General features: G+C 43.8%; 1 protein-coding gene across 1 annotated transcript in view; it reads left to right on the top strand.

The window, feature by feature from the left end:
• Positions 1–22,155: 22,155 nt before the first annotated feature.
• Positions 22,156–23,873, top strand: part of LOC126456343 (allatostatin-A receptor-like) — a 73,258-nt gene continuing 71,540 nt past the window's right edge. Inside the window, exon 1 of the mRNA XM_050092095.1 lies at positions 22,156–22,344. Coding sequence (XP_049948052.1) covers positions 22,156–22,344 — 189 coding nt within the window. The remainder of the gene's footprint in view (positions 22,345–23,873) is intronic.

The following is a 23,873-nucleotide window of genomic DNA, read 5'->3' as shown; positions in this document are numbered from 1 at the left end:
AATTAGCGAAAAAAACATGAAAATTGTGAACAAGGGAGTTCGTAACGAGAAAATGTACTTATGTTACGTAAGTGAAGTTACAGTGAGTCGATGAAAGGATAAACAGATACCAGCCAAAAACTCGAATAACTATTCCACTGAAATTGCAATGAAATGCTTACAGGCGTCGACATACGTCAACGGAGACAGATGAAAATGTGTGCCCCGACCGGGACTCGAACTCGGGATCTCCTGTTTACAGACGCTGTACCCATTTTTTTTTTTTTTTTTTTTTTTTATCGTTGCGTTCGGTCGTCGCGGACGTCGCAAGACATCCTGTTCAAGTTCTGTGGTTGATCCTTCCACTCAGTTTTTTTATTACAGAGGCCAACCGGCTCTCTGGCCGAACACGCTGAGCTACCGTGCCGGCGATCCAGCTGAGCCACCGAGGACACAGAGGATAGCGCGACTGCAGGGATTTATCTCTGGCACGCCTCCCGCAAAACCCACATTCTCAACGTATTGTCCCGCACTACATTCGTAGTGCCTCCGCCCATTATACTCATTACTCGCGGCGCGTTGCCGATTCCCGTAAGAGTTCGGGCACTGTTTGTGCATTCGCACAGAAGAAGAAGATGGTCAAGTGGCCGGTGAGCCTTAACTATATATTTACTAAGATGGTATATGTTCTTTCGGACATGTCCGAAAGAACAGATACCATCTTAGTAAATATATTCCACTGAAGATACCTTGACGTAAAAGGTGAAAGGGGTCCGGAACAAACAAAGTACATTCCTCGAAGAAAAAGGCGATTTTTTATTTGCTAAACTAGTATGCATTAAAACTGATATAATATTTTGCGTATGTTATAGTATCTGCTCGACATTCTCCAGAAGTGAATCTAGTCTTGCCAGAACGCACTACAGTGCAGAAACGAAAGTCTCAAGTTGTTTTTTCATCCGGCAGTACAGAGTAGAGAACGCTTTTACTTGTTTGCAGCTCTCCCCCTTTCACCAACTGAATGTCAACGAAGTTCATTTATACGGCAGTGAGAAGCAACGTCCTTCGAACTCGTAATTAGCGAAAGGTTTCAGTGCCCAGTATAAAAGTATATGCTGCCAATGGCAGTGTAAAATCACATCGGTTACAAAACAACAGACGCGCTACGTGTGTGTGTGTGTGTGTGTGTGTGTGTGTGAACCGGCAAGTGAGCTCTTGTTGCAACGAAGTAACGATCGGGTCGCGTGCTGCTAAATTTCTCGCATCATCGCTTGGCAATGCCGGTGACAATGAGTCTACTTTGGCGGCGGTATAAATACGTGCTTCGCGGCGCGCTGGAATTAGACGGGCCGAGTAAACGCGGTGCCGCAAACAATTGGCGGCGTGGCACGGCGAGGACAGGTGACGCCCACGCCGGCGCCGCCTCTGTTTATACGCCGCGTCCGGCGCAGCCGTGTGTCTCGCATCACTCGGCACTCAGCCGCCTCGCACTTTGGCCGTTACCGGGGTCGCTGCCAGCCGCGTCAAAACGAATCGCGCGCCGCCTGCAATTCTGCTTCGTAATGGCGCGACCCGCAGGAGAGATATTCTGTAACAGTCGCGACTTCTATTCTGAGGTTCTGAGTCTGAAACGCCCCAGACCGTGTTATAACATCTTTCATTAATATATTACGTAATTTCATTCACCACTAAACATTGCGAGTACTTCCTAAACGGATGATATAACGACAGTAAACTTTGTTTAAGCTGTTAATATAGAGTGGTGTAGCAAGTGTTAAGACTGCGCCCAAAAATGCCATTCAGTTCCCTGTGGAACAGCCTTGAGGTCGCCGGTTCTATGGATTACAGTTCTTATGGGCATCCAAAAGGATCAGCTAGGTTAACTTACACTGAGGTGACAAAAGTCATGGAATACCTCCTAAAGTAGTTGTACAGAACATTCTCCGACTTCTCCCCGATCATTTTAGAGTAAATTATCAAGTTTCGACGATTACATCTATCGTCCTCTTCAGAAGCAACTGACTGTCAAAGTTGCTGCTGAGGTGCATTATGTAGCCCAAAGACGGATTCTGACTGGTCGGTAATTCGTTATGCTGTCGCAAATGGTGACAACGTCTGTGCTGCTTGCACCACTGCTCCCGCCATAGGGTGAACATTGGGACGAATAATTCTGGCTCCTCTCTGCATCGAGAGCTCGCTTCCCTGCACCTCGCTGTCACGGTTCAAGATTTCCTCACATATTCTTGTTTCTGCAGCTGTTTCGTAAAACAGTTTTTTTTTTTTTTTTTTTTTTGGTGCTATGCTGAGCAACTGCAGGTTTTTCCAGTCCTGGATTTTTAATATGTCGTTGATGTTTCGTACAGCGGTCGGAAACGGTGCGGGTGCACTGACCGATGTAATTGCTAAAAATGTTCAAATGTGTGTGAAATCTTATGGGACTTAACTGCTAAGGTCAACAGTCCCTAAGCTTACACATTACTTAAACTAAATTATCCTAAGGACAAACACACACACACACCCATGCCCGGGACCAGCCGCACAGTCCATGACTGTAGCGTCTTAGACCGCTTGGCTAATCCCGCGATGTAATAGCTACCGCACTCACAAGGGATGTTGTAAATCCCAGGGTTCCTTAGGCCAAGACTGTCCTTAACAGGACGTAGCATCTCCTTTACCTTTTTAGGAGGTCGGAAAATGTATCTGTTACCTCCTCTTCCAAGAATTCTACCTATTTTGCGGGATGTAGCGCCGTTGAAGGAAAGGAATTCAATCCGTGCCTCATTAAGTGAATGTGTAACATTTTCACGTTTCCTAGTATTGGAGAACGTATCACGTGCCCCATAGTCGTTCTTTCGGCTCACATACTTCAGATGATTGTTTTCGGAACTCAAGCGGTCCTCGTCGGAGACAGTTTTTGCTCTGTGTTTTTGCGAGACATGTTTCCACGGATTCTTTAACAGTGGAGTACTAAAAAGATATTACTGTGATCAGAATGCTAGTTTTGTCATGTCCCATTGAATATTCAGTGGACTTGCTTGGTTGCAAAAGGCGAGTGCAACGTGATGTTCATGGCAGCATTCTTTCACAGTGCGTGTGGTCTGCCCTATGCGAGCCATAACACACTGACAAGATATCTTGTAAATTCTGACCTTCCGCAAAAACAACCGTCCTTCACTGATCATAACAAGTCCGAAATCTTAGATGTTGGAAGGAATTTTACAGAGGATTCTTGCTATTTTAAACGAAATGTTGCCTACAAAAGGAATAAAAGCTAAAGATTTTGTCGGCGTGTTCTCCTCTTGATCCACTTCCTGATTCTTGATTTTAACTGACAGCACCCTATTAATCTGATGAGTGGATATCCACTTTTTCTGAACTCTGTCTTTGGGTGGGCGAGCTCTTTAAGCAAGCTATCTAGGTCTGAGACAGTGTTAGCTTCATATGTGAGTGTTTAAAGCACGCTCACAGTTTCCGACTTCTGATGGCAACTTGACACTTGCAAATGCAAATCCGTATAAGTGGACTTACGATAAACTAAATGCAGCAGAGAGACACCTTTTTTCGGCAACCAAGTCATTCGGGAAAGACAGACAACCTTCTCACTTTATGTTATGAACAGAGTTGAAATGGTGGAGAAATTCCATCACTTTATCTTCTCCAAGAGGCCGCACTGTGAAAGTATCGCCCATATACTTCCACAACACAGTTGGTTTCAGGGCCACCTGCTTCAAGCGCTCTCTTCTCAGAATCCTCCAGAAAAAGGTTGGCTACCAAGGGAGACAGAGGGCTGCCCATGGCGACGCCATCAGTCTGTCAAAATATTCTTGGTTGAACATAAAATAGGTTGATGTTAGAGCATACCGCAACAAAGCAGTGGTATCCACTTGAAACTTTTTCCAATCAGTGCCGAAAAACCTGCAAGAGGAACTTTTGTAAAAAGTGACGCCACATCAAAGCTAACTATGAGGTCAGAACTGTTTAGATGAAGAACACCCCCAGTCGACTGACAGAGTCAGCCAAGCTACAGATGTGATGTGAGCAGTTGCCCATCAACAGTCTCACTTGTAGGAGCTCCAGCGTTGATCGCTTGTGGACGTAATGGAACATTTTCTCTATGAGTTGTTGGAAGGCCATACGGTCTTGTTAGTACACAATCATGTAGTCTCAATCTCGTGATGATCTCTTGAGGTAAGGAAGAGTGTAACACGCCCGGGAGTACAAATGGTGGGGGAGGGACCCTTAAACTGTTTGTCGTTACGTGACCGTGCGCCCTAACCACACCACGTACCTGGTAATCCCGCGGTGGTCGTACTGTTCTGCTCCACACCGCCGGCTTGCCTGAAATTATCTATCGATATATGCAAGCGGGTTTAGGGGAGCCACTCAACGTTAAAACACAACACTGTCCGACGTCTGGTATGATCAACTATATTCTGAGACGATAAAAGAAAGTTGCAGGTTGCACTGTTTACATTCTAATTCAGAAGTGTTATCCCAATTAATGGTTGATTAACAGTCCACAGTCGGACGAGCGCAAGCGTAAACGACACGACGCGGTTGATTGTTGATGATGCGGAAGCCGAATGATCGCACGAAAGTTCTTACACTCGTCACGCATACACAGATATTTGGTACCAGTCCTCCTTGACACTAGTGATGATATAACACTATTCGTAAAGTTAATTTTTCAGTTCTTAGTTTTCACTTGTACGGGCGTGCGCGTAACCGTCGCGGTGCGGCTGATTGTTGATAACGCGGAACGCGATGACCGAACGCACGTCCTCACGCTCGCTACAAGACACTGGCACTTAAATGCCCTCTTTTGCGGTAAATAGTATTACCGATTCACATTAGTTCATTCTTGGAGACCGAACACGGCGCGGATGATTGATACTGTACGGTACGACATGCAACGAGAGGACACACAAATACGTTATCAGCAGCACTGCTCATTTTTAAATTACTTCTTGACGTACTTTCCTGTGAATCATCTACTTATTTTATCACTTTACTGTAATAACACTTGTAGCAACACTTCAACTTCCATGCTAACAATGCCTCTCACATGCAGAGCTACACACTACACAACGTAACACTTCCGTGTCCCGCGCTCGACTCTACAGACGCGGCAGCCCGCAAAGATACTCCAGAACTAAGCCAGCGATATGATAATACGCTTACAAGAGGAATTCAGTAATGCATAAGTTTTGAATTGCACACGTGTAGATCACAGTCAACCGTGCTATAGACAGCCGTAGAATCACTTAGCAGAGCACGCATCTTATCATTATACAAACTATGAGCTACCAAATTGGTTACATTACATTTGTGAGCTTTCAGGACCCTTACATCAGGGTCCTCTCGTAGATTTCGTTGTCCAGCCCCTTCTGCACAGGAAGTTACTACGTTGAGGAAGAGCTTCGAAATGAGCATGGAAAATTTCCTCTCTTACTTCATCATACAGCTTCTTCAGCACAGAAAACTTATTAAAGATGGTTGTCCAGCGGTAAGTGGACTTAAGGGACTCAACTCAAGCTATGACCAAACGACAAAAATTATGAGCATACTTAAAACACTCGTACATAGAGCTCACACTGTCTCTGCCCTAGATAGTTTGACTAAAGAGCTCGCCATTCCAAGGACAGAGTTTAGAAAAAATGGCTATTCCACTCGGCAGATTAACAGGGTGCTGTCAGTTAAAACCTATAATGTGGAAGTGGATGAAGATGGGAACACACCGGCAAAATCCTTCTTTTCTTCCTTTTGTGGGCAACATTTCGTTTCAGGTGGAAGTGATTTTCCGTCCATTATCTAAGACTGCAGGCTTTTGGGATCAGTGAAGGGCGACATTTTATTGCAGAAGGTCGGTGTTTACAAAATGCCTTGTCAATGTGTTATCGGTTACATAGGATAGACTACATGCACTGTGAAAATGTGGTTTTAGGACATCGTTTCCATATGTGTGAATTAAGAGACATGGAGGTACGTGTCAGTCACTGATGGTTTATAAAACCAAAGAGATGTAGGTGCCTGTCTTCATGCAGTGGTACGCTTTGTAGCAGTTAATTCCGTACACTTTCTCTGTAATGTTATGAGTAGTTCTGGGAAGTCGATGAAAAGTCTTTTGTTTTACATAAACATCACAAGACGAGACTCAATGAAATATACATTCATTCTGGGTCATCGTAGGCCAGAAAATGGGGTATTTTATTTCTTTTGTTTTTCTTTTCAGCGTATTTTAGGCTTATTTATTTATTTCTATATGAACAATTATCTCTGCAGCTTCGCCGTCTTTCGACTAGTACTGTCTGTTCTCATTTCTAACCATCATCATGTTTGCTGTAGTAAGCAGAACCATCTCTGGTAGTGGAGGTCCTTTGCACCTAAGAACCTGATGGTGTTCGTTGTAATTCAACGCCAACTGAAGTAAGGTTTTGGAAATCTAGTTTCCGTAATATTACTGTGTGCCAGCGAAATATGACCCCAGTTATATCAATTTTAATTGCTTTTCCCAGGATGTGCTTCGAGTTCACTGAATTCATTCTAAGTGACCAAAATAGTTCTTTAATTCTCCAAATGCATTTTAGCAAACACGAAGTTTGCAGAATTCGTATTACGTTAATTTAACAACTACATGTCTGAATGAAGCAGCTTTTCTTTCATACAAATCTTTCTTTGCACTGAAGTACATACCACCGAGACCTGGTTTTTTATATTCACTGAACCATATTTATGTCCTCTGTCAATCAATGTTTGCCCTACATTTAAAAAGCCTGTCTGCTGCTAAATGGTTTCAGGTCCTTAGCCCATTTCCACACACTTGTCAGACACTAAATCTGTGTCATCTTTCATAATATTTATGGAGTAAGCAAACTACTGGTCAAATTTAGAAACGTGTCGTAACATATTCGATGTTATCTGAAAGTGCCTCGTAAACTCACGAACACTTTTCTCCTATTAGATTTGTGTTATGTTTCATGAGTGGTATACATTCCCCAGTTCTTAATTTCCCGTCAGTTTCCTTTAAGTTTGGTTTGTTTGTTTTGTTGGTCCCACCGTTGTGGTAAATGAGCTGCAGCGAAACTGCCAACGCAGCCACGTACCTGGCTAGTTATGCTGGAATGACACGGCAACCTGTTGTCAGGTGCAGCATGCTGGACAGGTCCCGTGAACGTTGCCAGGTTTGCAGAAACCCAAGTTGGCCTGCTTTAACCACTGTGCACATGTACTCTTCTGTCTCTGTTGCAGCCAGCTGAGCTACTTTAATGGTTGCATCATGGACAGGGTCCAGCAGGATGGAATGAGAAATTTTACACATCTGGAAGTATCTCGTGCTTGTTTGTTTCAGTAATACATGGAATTATTGGTCACCGAGCTAGTATTGAAGTGTTGCTTCAAAGAGTGGACGTGATAGAAGGTCGCATCACACCTTTAATTATTCTTCAGGTTCTTTAGATGCGATATCTTGGAGACCTATTGTCCTTGAGTCCTACAGGGAGTGGTACAAACATCAGACTGTTTCCAAAGAAAAATAATTCCAATTTTTATAAACGTTTTTGCGTGTTTATTATTTATCATGAATTGCAAAAGATGGCAATTAATAAAAACCATTGCGAAAAACGTAAATGTAGGCTTTTGCAGACACAAAAAAGACAAAACATAAAAGCTACATTATTTAAAGATAACGTCATTTAAGTGATGGCCACTCCTCAGCATACATTCCAAAAACTGGCAGACATTTCCTTTCAGTTAGACTCATTCACTTGTCGTATAACGTCTTTCAAGTCTTCTAGTGCAAAGCCTTCGTTTGTGCACACTTTCGATTCGAGGTTACCCCAAAGGAAAAAGTCACGAACACAGAGGTTGGGAGGCGTGGGGTGGGGGGGGGGGGGGGGGGCGGACAAATAAGCCAAGCATTGTCGGCGTTGCGAGAGATGACGCGGCCATTACATTCCCTCCTGAAGTAAGCTATTTCATCATTTGCTGTGTGAGCAGTTGCGTCCTCTTGCAGGAACAAAATCTCTTTCATACCAAGACGTTTTCTTTTCAGTTCAGGAGTTAAGAAAGTGTCCAACTTTCTCAAGCAACGTTCTTGGTTTTCCGTAACTGTTCTCCCTCCCTCCTCAAAAAAAAAGTGCACCTCGATAACACATTTCCTAGTAATCCTACACGACACTGTGACTTTGTAATATGCAGGGGGCGTTCGTGTAACTTGTGGGATTGTGTCCGACGAAGAAATGTTCAAATGTGTGTGAAATCTAATGGGACTTAACTGCTAAGGTCATCAGTTTCTAAGCTTACACACTGCTTAACCCAAATTATCCTAAGGACAAACACACACACACACACACACCCAAGCCCGAGGGAGAACTCGAACCTGCGCCGTGTCCGACGAATAGCAAAATTTTTGTTTGTTAGCATATCCATCAAGGTGGAAATGAGCCCCATCACTCATTAGAAGAATTTCGTCGTCATCTATCACACCAATCATTCTTTCCGAAAATCTCTGACGATTGGCATAGTCAGGAATATTAAGCTTCTGAATAATTGCGCCGCGCTGGATTAGCCGAGCGGTCTAGGGCGTTGCAGTCATGGACTGTGCGGCTGGTCCCGGCGGAGGTTCGAGTCCTCCCTCGGGCATGGGTGTGTGTGTTTGTCCTTAGGATAATTTAGCTTAAGTTGTGTGTAAGCTTAGGGACTGATGACCTTAGCAGTTAAGTCCCATAATAATTCACACACATTTGAACATTTGAATAATTGCAGTTTTATGTTACTGAAGGAGCAGCTCCTCGTGTAGTGTTCTTCGCACTGAGCAGTGACGCATTCGAAGATCAGCAGCTTGACTACTCACAGATGGAAGCTGGCTAGCAGACATCAAGGCTTGTCTCGCATGCTCAGGGTTTTCTGGTGTTCTGACTGACCTTGAATGTCCTTTAGACTTTTGTTGTAATGTTGTATTAGTTGATCTGAAGTTCTTGGCCCACAACTTAATCGTTTTACACGAAGGAATTTCTCCCCAATCACTCACATGAAAATACAGGGTGATCAAAAAGTCAGTATAAATTTGAAAACGTAGTAAACCACGGATTAATGTAGATAGAGAGGTAAAACTTGACACACATGCTTGGAATGACATGGGGTTTTATTAGCACCAAAAAAAAGTTCACAAAATGTCCGACAGATGACGCTGGGCAGCAAAACTGCTACCGTGACAGGTGAGAGGTACGCCGGTATGTTACAGAATCGCATCATCCCCAGCCTGGCTCATAAACACCTGCTGGAACGTACGATGTTTATGCAGGATGGCGCTCAACCCCATATTGCTAGACGCGTGAAAGATCTCTTGAGCGCGTCGTTTGGTGATGATCGTGTGCTCAGCCGCCACTTCCGCCATGCTTGGCCTCCCGGGTCCCCAGACCTCAGTCCGTGCGATTATTGGCTTTGGGGTTACCTGAAGCCGCAGGTGGATCGTGATCGACCGACATCGATAGGGATGCTGAAAGACAACATCCGACGCCAATGCCTCACCATAACTCCGGACATGCTGTACAGTGCTGTTCACAGCATTATTCCTCGACTACAGCTATTGTTGAGGAACGATGGTGGAAATATTGAGCATTTCATGTAAAGAACATCGCCTTTGCTTTGTCTTACTTTGTTATGCTAATTATTGATATTCTGATCAGATGAAGCGCCATCTGTCGGACATTTTTTGAACTTTTGTAATTTTTTGGTTCTAATGAAACCACATGTCATTCCAAGCATGTATGTCAATTTTTACCTCTCTATCTACATTATTCCGTGATTTATTCAGTTTTCAAATTTATACTAACTTTTTGACCACCTGGTAGTTCAGAATTAATTTTACAACTCAGACCGGACTTGAAGTGTACAATAAATTTTCATGTTGTTCAGTACTACAACATGGGATTCCCAAAAATCTTCTGATGGTAACATACACACTTTACAGCTTATTTCACCATGCTACGTCACTTTATAAACACCGGATTGTACGTGCGCATTTTACGTGTACTGCTTGGCTAACTTCGAACCTCTGTGTTTCGGTAATAGATAAAGCTATCACGAAAATTTTCAAGCTTGCTCGAGATCGAGATCTTAGGAATACAGTGCTCTGATAAGTGGTTGTGAATAGACAAGATGAGTTGCTGACGCAATTACTTAGATCTGAAAATGATCCGTAGTGATCGAAACATTTAGTCTACTTGAAAATATTCAACTGAGATGGAACAATGAATGAGAATTATCTTAATCTTAGAAATAAATCACAAAAATTTCTGCTGTTTGCTGTGCACAGCCGTCTTGGAATCTGTGGCTCGATTTTGGTAGACCAAGAACCAAGTTTTTTCGGTCTTCTCTGGAACTGCCCATCTGTCGGACATTTTTTGAACTTTTGTATATTTCTTTGTTCTAATAAAACCCCGTGTCGTGCCAAGTATGTGTGTCAGTCTGTACCTCTCTATCTACATTATTCCGTGATTTATTCAGTTTTCAAATTTATACTGACTTTTTGATCACCCGGTATATGCGAAACTGACGTTGTTTGACAACAGCAGAATCGCCAGTTTTAAAATACGTCTCAACGACGAACGTACGATACTCACTGGACTACTGCTCCATGGCATCTGAAACTGCCTCGAGTAACCTTGAGAACTCCGTGCTCCGCACCATCCCCCTCCCCCACGCGACTGTGCACCAACGAAACCCATCGGGAATTTCTGCCGCTTCGTGTGTTAAGAAATAAGAAATAAATTGAAATATGACATTTTCGGTCAATTTCATGAGCGTTCCTCGCTAACAGGTAGCTACAGTACGTTTCGGGCTGTGTGATACGACGCCTGCACCCGTCTGTTGGCGGCGCGGGTGAGCGGCGCGGCAGGGGACTGTGAGCCGAGGCGTCCGCCGTGAAGCGAGCAGCCTGTGGCTCCGGCCCGGCCAAGCCGCTTCATTGAAATCGGCGACGGTGGCGCCGACGCGGGCAATAGCGGCAGCGGCCCGCGCCTTTACCTCCTACCCCTCTCACCCACCAAGCCTCCGCCCCTTCCCCTGCAGTTCCATTTGCATATTTGGATGGGAATCGAGCGCCGCCGTCTGGGCTGCCACTTGTGCCGGTTTCAATAACTGCGCTCGCGGCGCGGCACTGAGCACAGCCAGCAGCTTTTCACTTGAAAAAGGAAAAAGGCGGGCCAGGCCGCTCCCCCGCCACACTCTTCCCTCCTCCCCCCTCCCCCTCCTGCCGCATCCTCCTCCTCAGCTGCCGCCGCTGCGCAGTCTTCCGGATAGGGATTACAACCAGCACCGCCGCGGCTTTGTGAATTAACCGCGAGACTAGGCACGTTCCTCTCTCATTATTCTACAACTCCCGTAGACCGACTGTACTGCCGGCGCTGCGATGTACACACACACACACACACTTGCAGTTCAGAGAGCGGAGAACAAAACAGAGAAACAAATATTGGTCTGCTTTGTGCAGACGTGTAAACTTACCTCGCCGGCGGAATGATTTGCCACGTGAGCAACTCTAATTCATGTAACAACGGACCCTGCACATCCTTCCTGTTACACAAAGGAAGAGACGATATTACGGCTTAAGCTCCCTTCGGCTAGGAGGTCATTGGAGTCGGGGCACAAGCTAGCATCGTCGAAGGACAGGGAAATAAATCAGCCGTGATCTTTCAGGGGAACAATGCCAGCAGTCACCTTAAGCGATATAGGGACATCACTGGAAATCCAAATCAGGACCTATTATTGAAATTCTCCTTAACGTCGAAATTAATAGCAAGGTCAACCGGCTTCAACTGCCAAGAAGCCATGAACAGAATAAAAAAAAGACAAACTACAAATGTACTCAACAGTATTAAAAGAAAGTAAGTGATTATACAGGGTGGTCCACTGATCGTGACCGGGCCAAATATCTCACGAAATAAGCGTCAAACGAAAAAAACTACAAAGAACGAAACTCGTCCTTCTTGAAGGGGGAAACCAGATGCCTATGGTTGGCCCGCTAGATGGCGCTGCCATAGCTCAAACGCATATCAACTGCGTTTTTTTTAAACTGGAACCCCCATTTTTATTACATATTCGTGTAGTATGTAAAGAAATATGAATGTTTTAGTTGGACCACTTTTTTTTCGCTTTCTGATAGATGGCGCTGTAATAGTCACAAACATATGGCTCACAATTTTAGACGAACAGTTCGTAACAGGTAGGTTTTTTAAATTAAAATACAGAACGTAGGTACGTTTGAACATTTTATTTCGGTTGTTCCAATGTGATGCATGTACCTTCGTGAATTTATCATTTCTGAGAACGCATGCTGTTACAGCGTGATTACCTGTAAATACCACATTAATACAATAAATGCTCAAAATGATGTCCGTCAACGTCAATGCATGTGGCAATACGTGTAACGACATTCCTCTCAACAGCGAGTAGTTCGCCTTCCGTAATGTTCGCACATGCATTGACAATGCGCTGACGCATGTTGTCAGGCGTTGTCGGTGGATCACGATAGCAAATATCTTTCAGCTTTCCCCACAGAAAGAAATCCGGGGACGTCACATCCGGTGAACGTGCGAGCCATGGTATGATGCTTCGACGACAAATCCATCTGTCGTGAAATATGCTATTTAGTACCGCTTCAATCGCACATGAGCTATGTGCCAGACATCCATCATGTTGGAAGTACATCGCCATTCTGTCATGCAGTCAAACATCTTGTAGTAACATCGGTACAACATTACGTAGGAAATCAGCATACATTGCACCATTTAGATTTCCATCGATAAAATGGGGGCCAATTATCCTTCCTCCCATAGTGCCACACCATACATTAACCCGCCAAGGTCGCTGATGTTCCACTTGTCGCAGCCATCGTGGATTTTCCGTTGCCTAGTAGTGCATATTATGCCGGTTTACGTTACCGCTGTTGGTGAATGACGCTTCGTCGCTAAATAGAACGCATGCAAAAAATCTGTCATCGTCCCGTAATTTGTCTTGTGCCCAGTGGCAGAACTGTACACGACGTTCAAAGTCGTCGCTATGCAATTCCTGGTGCATAGAAATATGGTATGGGTGCAATCGATGTTGATGTTTCTGAGATTCCCGATTCTCGCGCAGTTTGTCTGCTACTGATGTGCGGATTAGCCGCGACAGCAGCTAAAACACCTACTTGGGCATCATCATATGTTGCAGGTCGTGGTTGACGTTTCACATGTGGCTGAACACTTCCTGTTTCCTTAAATAACACAACTAACCGGAGAACGGTCCGTACACTTGGATGATGTCGTCCAGGATACCGAGCAGCTTATACAGCACACAGCCGTTGGGCATTTCTATCACAATAGCCATAGATCAACACGATATCGACCTTTTCCGCAATTGGTAAATGGTCCATTTTAACACGGGTAATGTGTCACGAAGCAAATACCGTCCGCACTGGCGGAACGTTACGCGATACCACATACTTATAAGTTTGTGACTATTACAGCTCCATCTATCAGAAAGCGAAAAAAGTGGTCCAACTAAAACATTCATCTTTCTTTACGTACTACACAAATATGTAATAAAAATGGGAGCTTCTATTAAAAAAAAAACGCAGTTGATATCCGTTTGACCTATGGCAGCGCCATCTAGAGGGCCAACCATACCACCATCTGGTTTTCCCCTTCAAGCTAGACGAGTTTGTTCTTTGTAGTTTCTTCGTTTGATGCTTATTTCGTGAGATATTTGGCCCGGTCACTATCAATGGAGCACTCTGTATGCGCAGACTGGAGTAACGAGTGAAAATTGGTATCAGGGTTAGCATTCGAACCCAGCCTTCCTGCTCACTAGGCAGGTGTGCTAAACACTAGAGTGCTGCAATGCTCAATGTTTGACTGGTCTCGGCTCGTCTGTTGACGGGGGACAGAGCCGCTCGTGTCCTGCCCCACACGACGCGACTCGGTCACGTACTCGCCACATGGCTGATGTCCGGATTCCGGACACGCGGATATCCTAGCATGACGGGTCACCGAAGACGTCTCACGTCGCCTCGCCCCGGCTCGCTGCACTGTACTGTACGAATCCAACGCCTCTCTGTCTGTCACACGCGCACACACACACACACACACACACACACACACACACACACACACACACACACACACACAGACACACACAAACAATGTATTTATCTCTGTCTCTCTCTCTTTTAATACAAAAGTAACGTTTCCAAGAACGTGTACCTCTGTGTGTGTGTGTGTGTGTGTGTGTGTGTGTGTGTGTGTGTGTGTGTGTGTGTGTGTGTGTGTGTGTGGGTGGGTTGGTGGGTGGGTGGGTTTGTGTTTGTGTGTGTGTCTGTGTGTGTGTTGCAGCATACGCCTGCACACTGAGGTTTTAAATTTCCTACGGTCGCAGGTTCGCATCCTGCCTCGGGCATGGATGTGTGTGATGTCCTTAGGTTAGTTAGGTTTAATTAGTTCTAAGTTGTAGGCGACTGATGACCTCAGAAGTTGTCGCACAGTGCTCAGAGCCATTTGAACCATTTTTTAAATTTCTTTTCACAGATATCTCTCTTTGCCTTCACGCAGCGAAAATGTCAGGGTGTGTATCTGTCGAAATGTCGGCGGTTATCGAAGCCGGCATCTGGCTTCATTCCCGTAAGTTGCTTGAACGTATTATTTGGCTTTGGACTGCGGGAAGAATGACTATACCAAACTTGGTAGCATTAATGCCAATAACATGGGGAAGAGAAATAGTGCAGAATCAGTTCAATTGATACACTTTTAATGTGCTGCTACAGTACATCATACCATCACACGCCCCTACCGTAAGTGCTACAAAAGGGGCTCAATATAGTGTCCATCAGTGTCCAGGAGAGTCTGAAAGCGTAGTATTTCATTCTGCACAGCAGAATGAAGCATGTACGTAGGTATGCTGACTATATCTCTTGATATGCTGCGCTTCAGATCAGCACATGGTGAATGTTGCCCTAGTAAACCCCGTCCTTCAATAATCACAGGGAGTGACATCAGGTGATCGTGCCGGCCAAGCATTTGGAAACGATCGGCTGATAACTCGATCGCTTCCAAATGTGTTTCAGAGAAGCAGGTGGAGTTCACGAGCGATGGGAGGTGGGGCCCACCTTGCATGAAAACCGTTGAGTTCAACGCGTCTCTCTCCTCTAGGTCGGGTATGACATCTGCCAAAGCATATCGCAGTAACGCTGGCCTATCACACTCCACGTCTTTGGTACTTGAGCGCCAGCTATTCAAAAAAGAATTGGCCAATTATGAACGTAGCCAGTGCAGCCACACCATACAGTTACACGTTCATCATACAGAGGAACTTCATGTACACTGACTGGAGATGAAGATCCCCACACTCGGCAATTCTGTGTGTTCACCTCACCTCACCCGTCAGCGAAAAATGAGCTTCGTCTGCCCACAGGATGGTTCAGGGGCAGCCCTCGTCAACTTCAATCGTTGCGAAAAAGTGGAGAGCGAAGTCAACACGTCGTTGTGCGTCCTGTAGTGCAAGCTGCCGTACGATATGGAACCTTTGCGGATACAATTTTGGAATGGTTAGAAGCACCTTCCGTAGAGTGGACCACTGAATGTTCAATTGTCGTGACACAGCACGCGCACTGCCTGACAATCGGAAATTGCGCGCTGTGTTGTCTGTCATAGCAACAGCGATTTCATCAAGCACCTGTGGTGCAACCGGTCGTCGCCCTCTTCGCTGAGCGACTCCCAGTTCTCCAGTTAATTCCAACTTCTTCTTCATGTTCCGTACAGCAGGTGGAGAAAGAGGACCCTTCCGTAATCGTTTCAGCCGGCGATATTCTCAAAGTGCACCTGCAGCATTACTGTCGTTTTGATAACAGGGCTTCACCAATAATCCCTGCCCCTTTTGTCCAAGCTCATGTTGACACGTCAGTAAGTGCACTGCTGCTGGTCAGGTGTGTGAGACTGTGAAGCATGATGACTGATCACCGCACCTGGAGGCCGTAGTTGGAACTGGACGGTGGCCGTGTGACGCATGGAAATCATGTACCGTAAACTCTGCACTTTAATGCTACCAAGTTTGGAACTCGTACGGTAATTAATTATCGTGTTATAACGTGTTCAATGGGGAAAGTTTAATTATAACTACCCGGTATGTTTCTAGACCCCTAGCTTAATACTGGTTCTTGAAACTGAAGAAGTAAGCTTTTGCGAGATAATTGACTTTCATCTCCAAGTGTTTTTCCAGTTCACGTTTTTATGTTTCCCGCGACTCTCTCCCGTGTGTCAAAAAATCCCATGAGCATTCGCTCTGCCTCTCTGTGTATACGTTGCACGTCCCCTGTTAGGACGGGTGTTTGTGTTGTCCTCATCATCATCATTCGTGACAGATTGGACTGTAAAAATTAGGACATCGCATGGGCGCTGATGACCGCGCAGCTGAGCGCCCCACAAATCAGACATCGTTACCATCTGCCTTTTCTAGCGTCACGTAATTTTAACTGGCTCACTAGAGTGCTGCAACGCTCAATGTTTGACTGGTCAGTAATAAATTGTCTTAAAAGACGCGGATCTCCCTGCTTCACTCTCATTTGGGTTGTTAACCCTTTCGTAGTTGATGGGATGCATATGTCCTACTACAGTAGTACGCAATTTTAAGCGTTGGGACGTCTGAGTCTCATATATGTCTTGTGCTAGCATGTAGCGAGCTTCTTTCGGAAGCTGAGGAAAAATACTACGAACCATCGGGTGGACATATACTAGGCTGTGTGCAATCAAATGGGGCGACGTGTTTCTGTTTCATGAAAACCAGATCAAATCACCATCTTCCCGATTCCAAGCAGTAACTAATTGTCTGAAGTAACTAATTGTGTTTTCTTATACGTAACAGCCATTGTTTTGAAACATTACTACACACCTCAATAATTCTGCTGGTTTTACACAATTTGCATATGTTGTTGTTGTTGTTGTTGTTGTGGTCTTCAGTCCTGAGACTGGTTTGATGCAGCTCTCCATGCTACTCTATCCTGCGCAAGCTTCTTGATCTCACAGTACCTACTGCAACCTACATCCTTCTGAATCTGCTTGGTGTATTCATCTCTTGGTCTCCCTCTACGATTTTTAATACTAAACTGGTGATCCCTTGATGCCTCAGAACATGTCCTACCAACCTATCCCTTCTTCTAGTCAAGTTGTGCAACAAACTTCTCTTCACCCCAATCCTATTCAACACCTACTCATTAGTTATGTGATCTACCCATCTAATCTACAGCATTCTTCTGTAGCACCACATTTCGAAAGCTTCTATTCTCTTCTTGTCTAAACTATTTATCGTCCATGTTTCACTTCCATAGATGGCTACACTCCATACAAATACTTTCAGAAACGACTTCCTGACACATAAATCTATACTCGATGTTAACAAATTTCTCTTCTTCAGATACGCTTTCCTTGCCATTGCCAGTCTACATTTTATATCCTCTCTACTTCGACCATCATCAGTTATTTTGCTCCCCAAATAGCAAAACTCCTTTACTACTTTAAGTGGCTCGTTTCCTAATCTAATACCCTCAACATCACCCGACTTAATTCGACTACATTCCATTATCCTCGTTTTGCTTTTGTTGATGTTCATCTTATATCCTTCTTTCAAGACACTATCCATTCCGTTCAACTGCTCTTCCAAGTCCTTTTCTGTCTCTGACAGAATTACATTGTCATTGGCGAACCTCGAAGTTTTTATTTCTTCTCCGTGGATTTTAATACTTACACCAAATTTTCTTTTGTTTCCTTCACTGCTTGCTCAATATACAGATTGAATAACATCGGGGATAGGCTACAACCCTGTCTCACTCCCTTCCCAACCACTGCTTCCCTTTCATGCCCCTCAACTCTTATAACTGCCATTTGGTTTCTATACAAATTGTAAATAGCCTTTCGCTCCCTCTATTTTACCCCTGCCACCTTCAGAATTTGAAAGAGAGTATACCAGTCCACATTGTCAAAAGATTTCTCTAAGTCTACAAATGCTAGAAACGTAGGTTTCCCTTTCCTTAATCTATCTTCTAAGATAAGTCGTAGGGTCAGTATTGCCTCACGTGTTCCAATATTTCTACGGAATCCAAACTGATCTTCCCCAAGGTCGGCTTCTACTAGTTTTTCCATTCGTCTGTAAAGAATTCGCGTTAGCATTTTGCAGCCGTGACTTATTAAACTGATAGTTCAGTAATTTTCACATCTGTCAACACCTGCTTTCTTTGGGATTGGAATTATTATATTCTTCTTGAAGTCGTATATGTCCCAGAAAACTTCATAGAATGTGGAAAACATTGATTTGTGATACGTCAAAGCCGTCTTCAAATGTTATGTTGAAAATTTGTGTGTGCGTTTTTTTTTTGTTTTTTTTTTTTTTTTTCAGGGGAACAAAAATGTTTTGGTAATGATTTGTTATACTTTTATCCATAGTTGACATCCTGATAAAATCATTCTAAAATTAAAAATTTAACTCTTAAAATCCTAGGTACGTATGAAATCATGGTCTAGGTAGGTTCACGGAACCCATGCGTCCCACTCCACCCGTTATCACAATCGGTCAAATTAAACATTTTTTGGTTGTGAAAGTGTGTCATTTGTCACAAAGGAAGGAACTTTGGTTAATCAGTTTCAAAATTCGTTGCACTTGGTGCCCACAACTGTGTCCTACTCTCTCCCTCTCGTTTTCTACGTTCGTGTGCTGGCCAATAAGAGCGGAACTTGTTATCACAACTGTGATTCTTACTCCTGCTGCTTAATTACTTAGGTTAACCAGCGGTAGTTGTTTTTCTTAAACTTTCGTTCTTGCAGGAACTGAGCGCGGTGGTGGTATCTCACGGTCTTCAAAGATGCCCTGAACTTTGCTGTTCCCTATTTCACTTTTTAAGGTTTTACCTTAGCTGCCCGTGTATTTCGACAAATTCTGACTGCCTGCCGTTCTTTTGACGATAACCACTATTCCGGAACTCGCCTACAGCCAAGTCCAACTTGCTGTCATAGAGACTCCTTACATGCGGTTCAACGTAGGAAATTATCTACATAGTTAAATACTGGCAGCCACTGGTACTGAACCATGTTTCATTTACTCACAGCGATTAATTTATTCCGATTTGATCTGAATAAGCCGACCGCGGTGGCCACGCGGTTCTAGGCGCTGCAGTCCGGAACCGCGTCACTGCTACGGTCGCAGGTTCGAATCCTGCCTCGGGCATGGATGTGTGGGTTGTCCTTAGGTTAGTTAGGTTTAAGTAGTTCTAAGTTCTAGGGGACTGAAGACCTCGGATGGTAAGTCCCATAGTGTTCAGAGCCATTTGAACGATTTTTTGATCTGAATTTTTCATTCGAGGTTTAAATCACTCTCAGGACAGTTTTGGAAAAAGAGTCACATAACATTGGCACCATTTCTCTACGACTGGACGCGACATTGCATATGGTCCATATACCGCCTAAATTTTACCCTAAATTTAGAAGTTTTGCCCAAAAGTATCTCCATATCTCACGCACTTCAACTTCGGAGTAAGTTTCCAGCACCACGACATTTCCAATGCACACTGTGATGCACCTATTATCCAGACTTCAGCAGAACTGTGCCACTAGGAAACGGGAACATACTTTAATCTCTGCTGACAACGAGCAGCTCTTGTTGCGTAGTGGTGTTAGCGAGGGACAACATGTGTAACTTACCTTCTGAAGTCCCTATGTTTGTGAGTTAGGATAAGAGTTAAAAGTATGTAACCTAGTAATAACCAGTGGACCCTCATACTCTGTTGTTTAAAGAACCCATGTACACGTATAAAACAGTTTCAAGTGTCAGATAACTTGGAAAGGTTTAATGTGTTAAATATTTGACGTCAAGCATGTAAGAGAGATAAGTTCAAAAAAGGTTTGAAATTATGTTTAAAGCTTGTTGAAAGTTGCTAAATGCTCTCATTATCAAACCCTCTATGTCCTTTGTCTGGCTAATTTGCTGTCCGTTTTAAGCGAAAGATACTTTCTCACGCATCTCGATGTTCATGACTTATTATGTCCTGTACTACGGATCATACAATTTTTGGTACATTCGGTGGTGTATGTGGGTACTGGCTCCAAAATGGCTTGCGAACGAAGTTAGTAGTAAAGAAATAATGAATTAAAACGTCATGACTGATGAATTTTAGTGCATTATCAGAGATGATTTTTTTCATCCTTTCATCATTTTGTGAAAGATGTCAGCGAGAAAAATTTCTATAAATGTTTTATGTTTCTCGCTAACTGTTTTCTTTCTCAGCTGTACTCTGGGTAAATTGCACGCCGTGAATTACCCTGCCTCATCATAAATGTATATACAGTTTCTAACTCTAATATTTGACTTGCTGTGTTAAACCATTAACATAAAACTCTGCATCTTAATGAGTAGATCACGCCAGTATTTAAAATTTTTCAACTCGAACAATATTTATATGAAATAATGAAAAAAGTTCTTTTGTCTATGGAAGCTGTTAGACAGGCAATCTGCAATGTGGATCATGCACCATGAACCGAATTAGCAGTTTAGTAACATATATACGTTACTACATACGTACATACATATATGCATAAATACATACATGCATAATTAACAGTACAGTGTATAATGCAATATATTGTGTTCATAGACAGCTGAAGTAGCTCCATTCGTCTGTTTAAATTTTGGCTCAGACGTCATATGGATATGCACATTACAAAAATGTATGTGTGAATGCATGTATTTATGCAGATCTCATAAGCTACTTGACCGAACTGAACCAAACTCGGTACATGTATCATTTACTGTCTGAAAGGAAGCGCTGTGGCGGTAAGAAACACCTACCTACCAAAGAGGTTGGGATGGCGCTAAAAAACAAGTGCAGCCCACGACGTACAAATACACAGATTTTATTCATTCGGTATTTGAGAGTGAGAGCACTTAGTCAGTTCGCAACAAACTTTATACACAGTTCCACACTTTTGCAAAACTGTTTTTCTCGCTGACACCCCCCCCCCGCCCCCCTCTTCCAACAAAATGATAAAAGGAACGAAGTTTTTCTCTTACTGGGGACTGGTCTCTTACACTAAAACAAGACAAAATTGTCCACTAAATATAAGCTCTAAAACGTATATCTAAAGAGCTGTGAGCACTTGTTCATCTTTGCTGGTGTGAAACACATCTCTTCTACTGGAGAAAGCGCTCAATGCTCGTAAGGTATGTACGCACTTTAGGGCCCATGTTTACTGATCTTTTTTTCCTTGTTTTGGTGTAAGGCACCTGTCCCCAAATTTCTAAACGACATCCTGAAACACCCTGTATATCTGCAAAATTATATAATTGTACGACATGACGTTCAGGAGATACGACGCCATAAACATTGAGCTTCGTGAAACTGGCAACATCAAGGCGAAATTTGATACAGATACAGGGAAAATATGTGTGAAATATGTTAAATATACGTGAAATATGACATGTGCGTACGTAGGTTAAGCTGCGGGTAAAAAGCTCCTCCTAAACCCCTGGATCGATTTCATCTCTAATTTGATACACATGTTACTTACTACCTGAAGATGCTGAGGAGGTAAGAACCGCCAGCCTCCTATTGGGGTGCAGGTGATGGACAGAGAAGGGTTGGGGAAGAGGATGTGAAGAGACTGAGTAAAGAGGAGAAGGACACAGATGGGAGGAGAAGCAGATGGGCAGAGAGAGAGAGAGAGAGAGAGAGAGAGAAGAGAGAAGAGAGAAGGAGATGGATAGAGAGGGTGGGTGAATATCAATTGGATAGAGACAGAGGAGGAGAAAAGGATAGAAAAGGGGAAAAGGAGAATGGTAGAGAGAGAGAGAGAGAGAAAGAGGGAAGGAGGACAGAGGAAGGAGATGAACAGAGATACGGGGAAGGAGGACTAATAGAAAACTGGATAAATGTGTACCTGGGCAATGCTGTGTACATAGCGGGTAATTAAAAATAAATTAAAAAAGCCTTGCTGTGGTGATAGCAGTGAGTCGGTAGTGGTTTAAGAAATCTGTACAGCCTGCCGCGAGATTGGCCCGTCAGTTAGGAAACAACAGCGCCGGATGGCGAGGCGTTTGTGAGAGCAGGCGAGTAGCCGGGGGCGTTCCCCGTAATCTGCTGTGAAACGTGGCAGGGCGGCGGTTATGAGGGCAGTGGGTGCAGGCGGGCGCTCGCTCGCACAGTGGCAGCGAACAGAGGCGGCAGCAGCAGCAGCAGTTGCCCAGCCCCCACTCCCTCCCTCAGCCACCCACTCACCGCCAGTTCCCGCCCCGCTAAACTCGCCCGTTTCATATCTCCACACCTCCGCCTGCGCGCAGTTTCTCGCCACACGTGTAAGCGCCTGTTGGCCGCCAGTTACGAATGAGATATGCGCAGCTGTCCGATACGCAACTTTGAAGCTTCAGGTAGCCGAAATTTAGTTCGCATTTTCATAAAACTACCATCACTCTGACGTTTTAATTTTCTTAATGCTGAGCAATAGTTACATTACGACAACCTCGAGTGCCGTACGCATTGAGTTCTTTAAAGAAGCTACCTTTTTTCTTTAACAGTGGACGTAGAGTACAAATACAGTATGTTTGATTACAGAAAAGATGTATAACGAGATGAATGAAAGAAGTTTTGCCATTGGCATCATTCAATAGATACGTATATAGACCAGATAAACTCATGTTCGTGACATCAGTAAGCTGGCTATCCACGAAACATAATTGCATCAAGAATACCGAAGTCTATCCGGACAACATAGAAACACGTAACATACATCATGCAAGGAAAATCTGACACATGCAGTATACCAGTGCGGTACTGCTTAGTGTACATGTAACAGACGTTGTAGGCAGAGGTCATGAACAGACGTCATCTAACATCTATTGGGTTGGTGCATAAGTTCGCACCGTTTTTCCGTAAGTTTAATAAACATTACAGTAATTGGTTCACTCTAGCTCGTTCGCTTTACATTTTGAGATAGTCGTTTAACATATTAAGGCTTCATATTGCCTGCCTAAGTTCATCTATCTTTGCGAATGTCTTTCCTGCATTCTGATTTCAGGCTGTATGTCCTACCTGATTTAGCAGTCCTGGCTTACTGTAGAACTTAGGCACCTGCCTTCTTTTTTTGTCTTTAGTCAGAAGACTGGCTAGTTGGACCCCTCAGCACTAGTCCATCCAATGTAAGCCTCTTCGTCTCTGCAGAACTATTGCAACCCACATTTATTCGAACCTCCTTGTTGTAACCAACCCTTGGTTTCGTTCTACAACTTTTATCCCTCCCGTACCCTGCTCCTACACACTTCGCTACATTACCACACTGACGAGTCCTTGACGCCTCAAGAGGTATCCTATCATCTTTTGCCGCGTTACGGTTTAAATTTCTTTTTCCCTAGTTCGATTCAGTACATTCTCATTAGTAGTCAAACCTGCTCGCCTAAATTTCGGCATTTTTCTACAGCACTGCATTACAAAACTTTTTGTTATCTTCTTGTCTGAAGTATTTACTGTTCACGTTACACTTCCGTACAAGACTACACACTAGGTAAACACCTTCAGAAATGACTTCCTGACACTTAAGAATATATTAGATGTTAATAAATCCACCTGTTTCAGAAATGCTTTTCTTGCTATTGCCAGAGTGCAATTTACATCCTCTTTACTTCGGTGATCATGAGTTATTTTACTGCCCAAATGGAGAAGGTCAGCAGCTACAACTTTGTCTTACTTCTTGTCTACACTACCTAACAAAAAGCCGAAGTATCCATAAGACATAATCGGATGTCAATATAAGTACGTTTCGTACAGTCCATTGGCAGGTATGTAAATGATTCGAGTTGCAAATTCCCTGTGACAGGTAAAACAGCCACCA

The sequence above is a fragment of the Schistocerca serialis genome, chromosome 2 (assembly GCF_023864345.2).
Source record: "Schistocerca serialis cubense isolate TAMUIC-IGC-003099 chromosome 2, iqSchSeri2.2, whole genome shotgun sequence".
In the NCBI taxonomy this organism is placed as follows: domain Eukaryota; kingdom Metazoa; phylum Arthropoda; class Insecta; order Orthoptera; family Acrididae; genus Schistocerca; species Schistocerca serialis.
The sequence above is the reverse complement of the archived record's forward strand: the minus strand, read 5'-3'. Positions and strand labels throughout refer to the sequence as shown.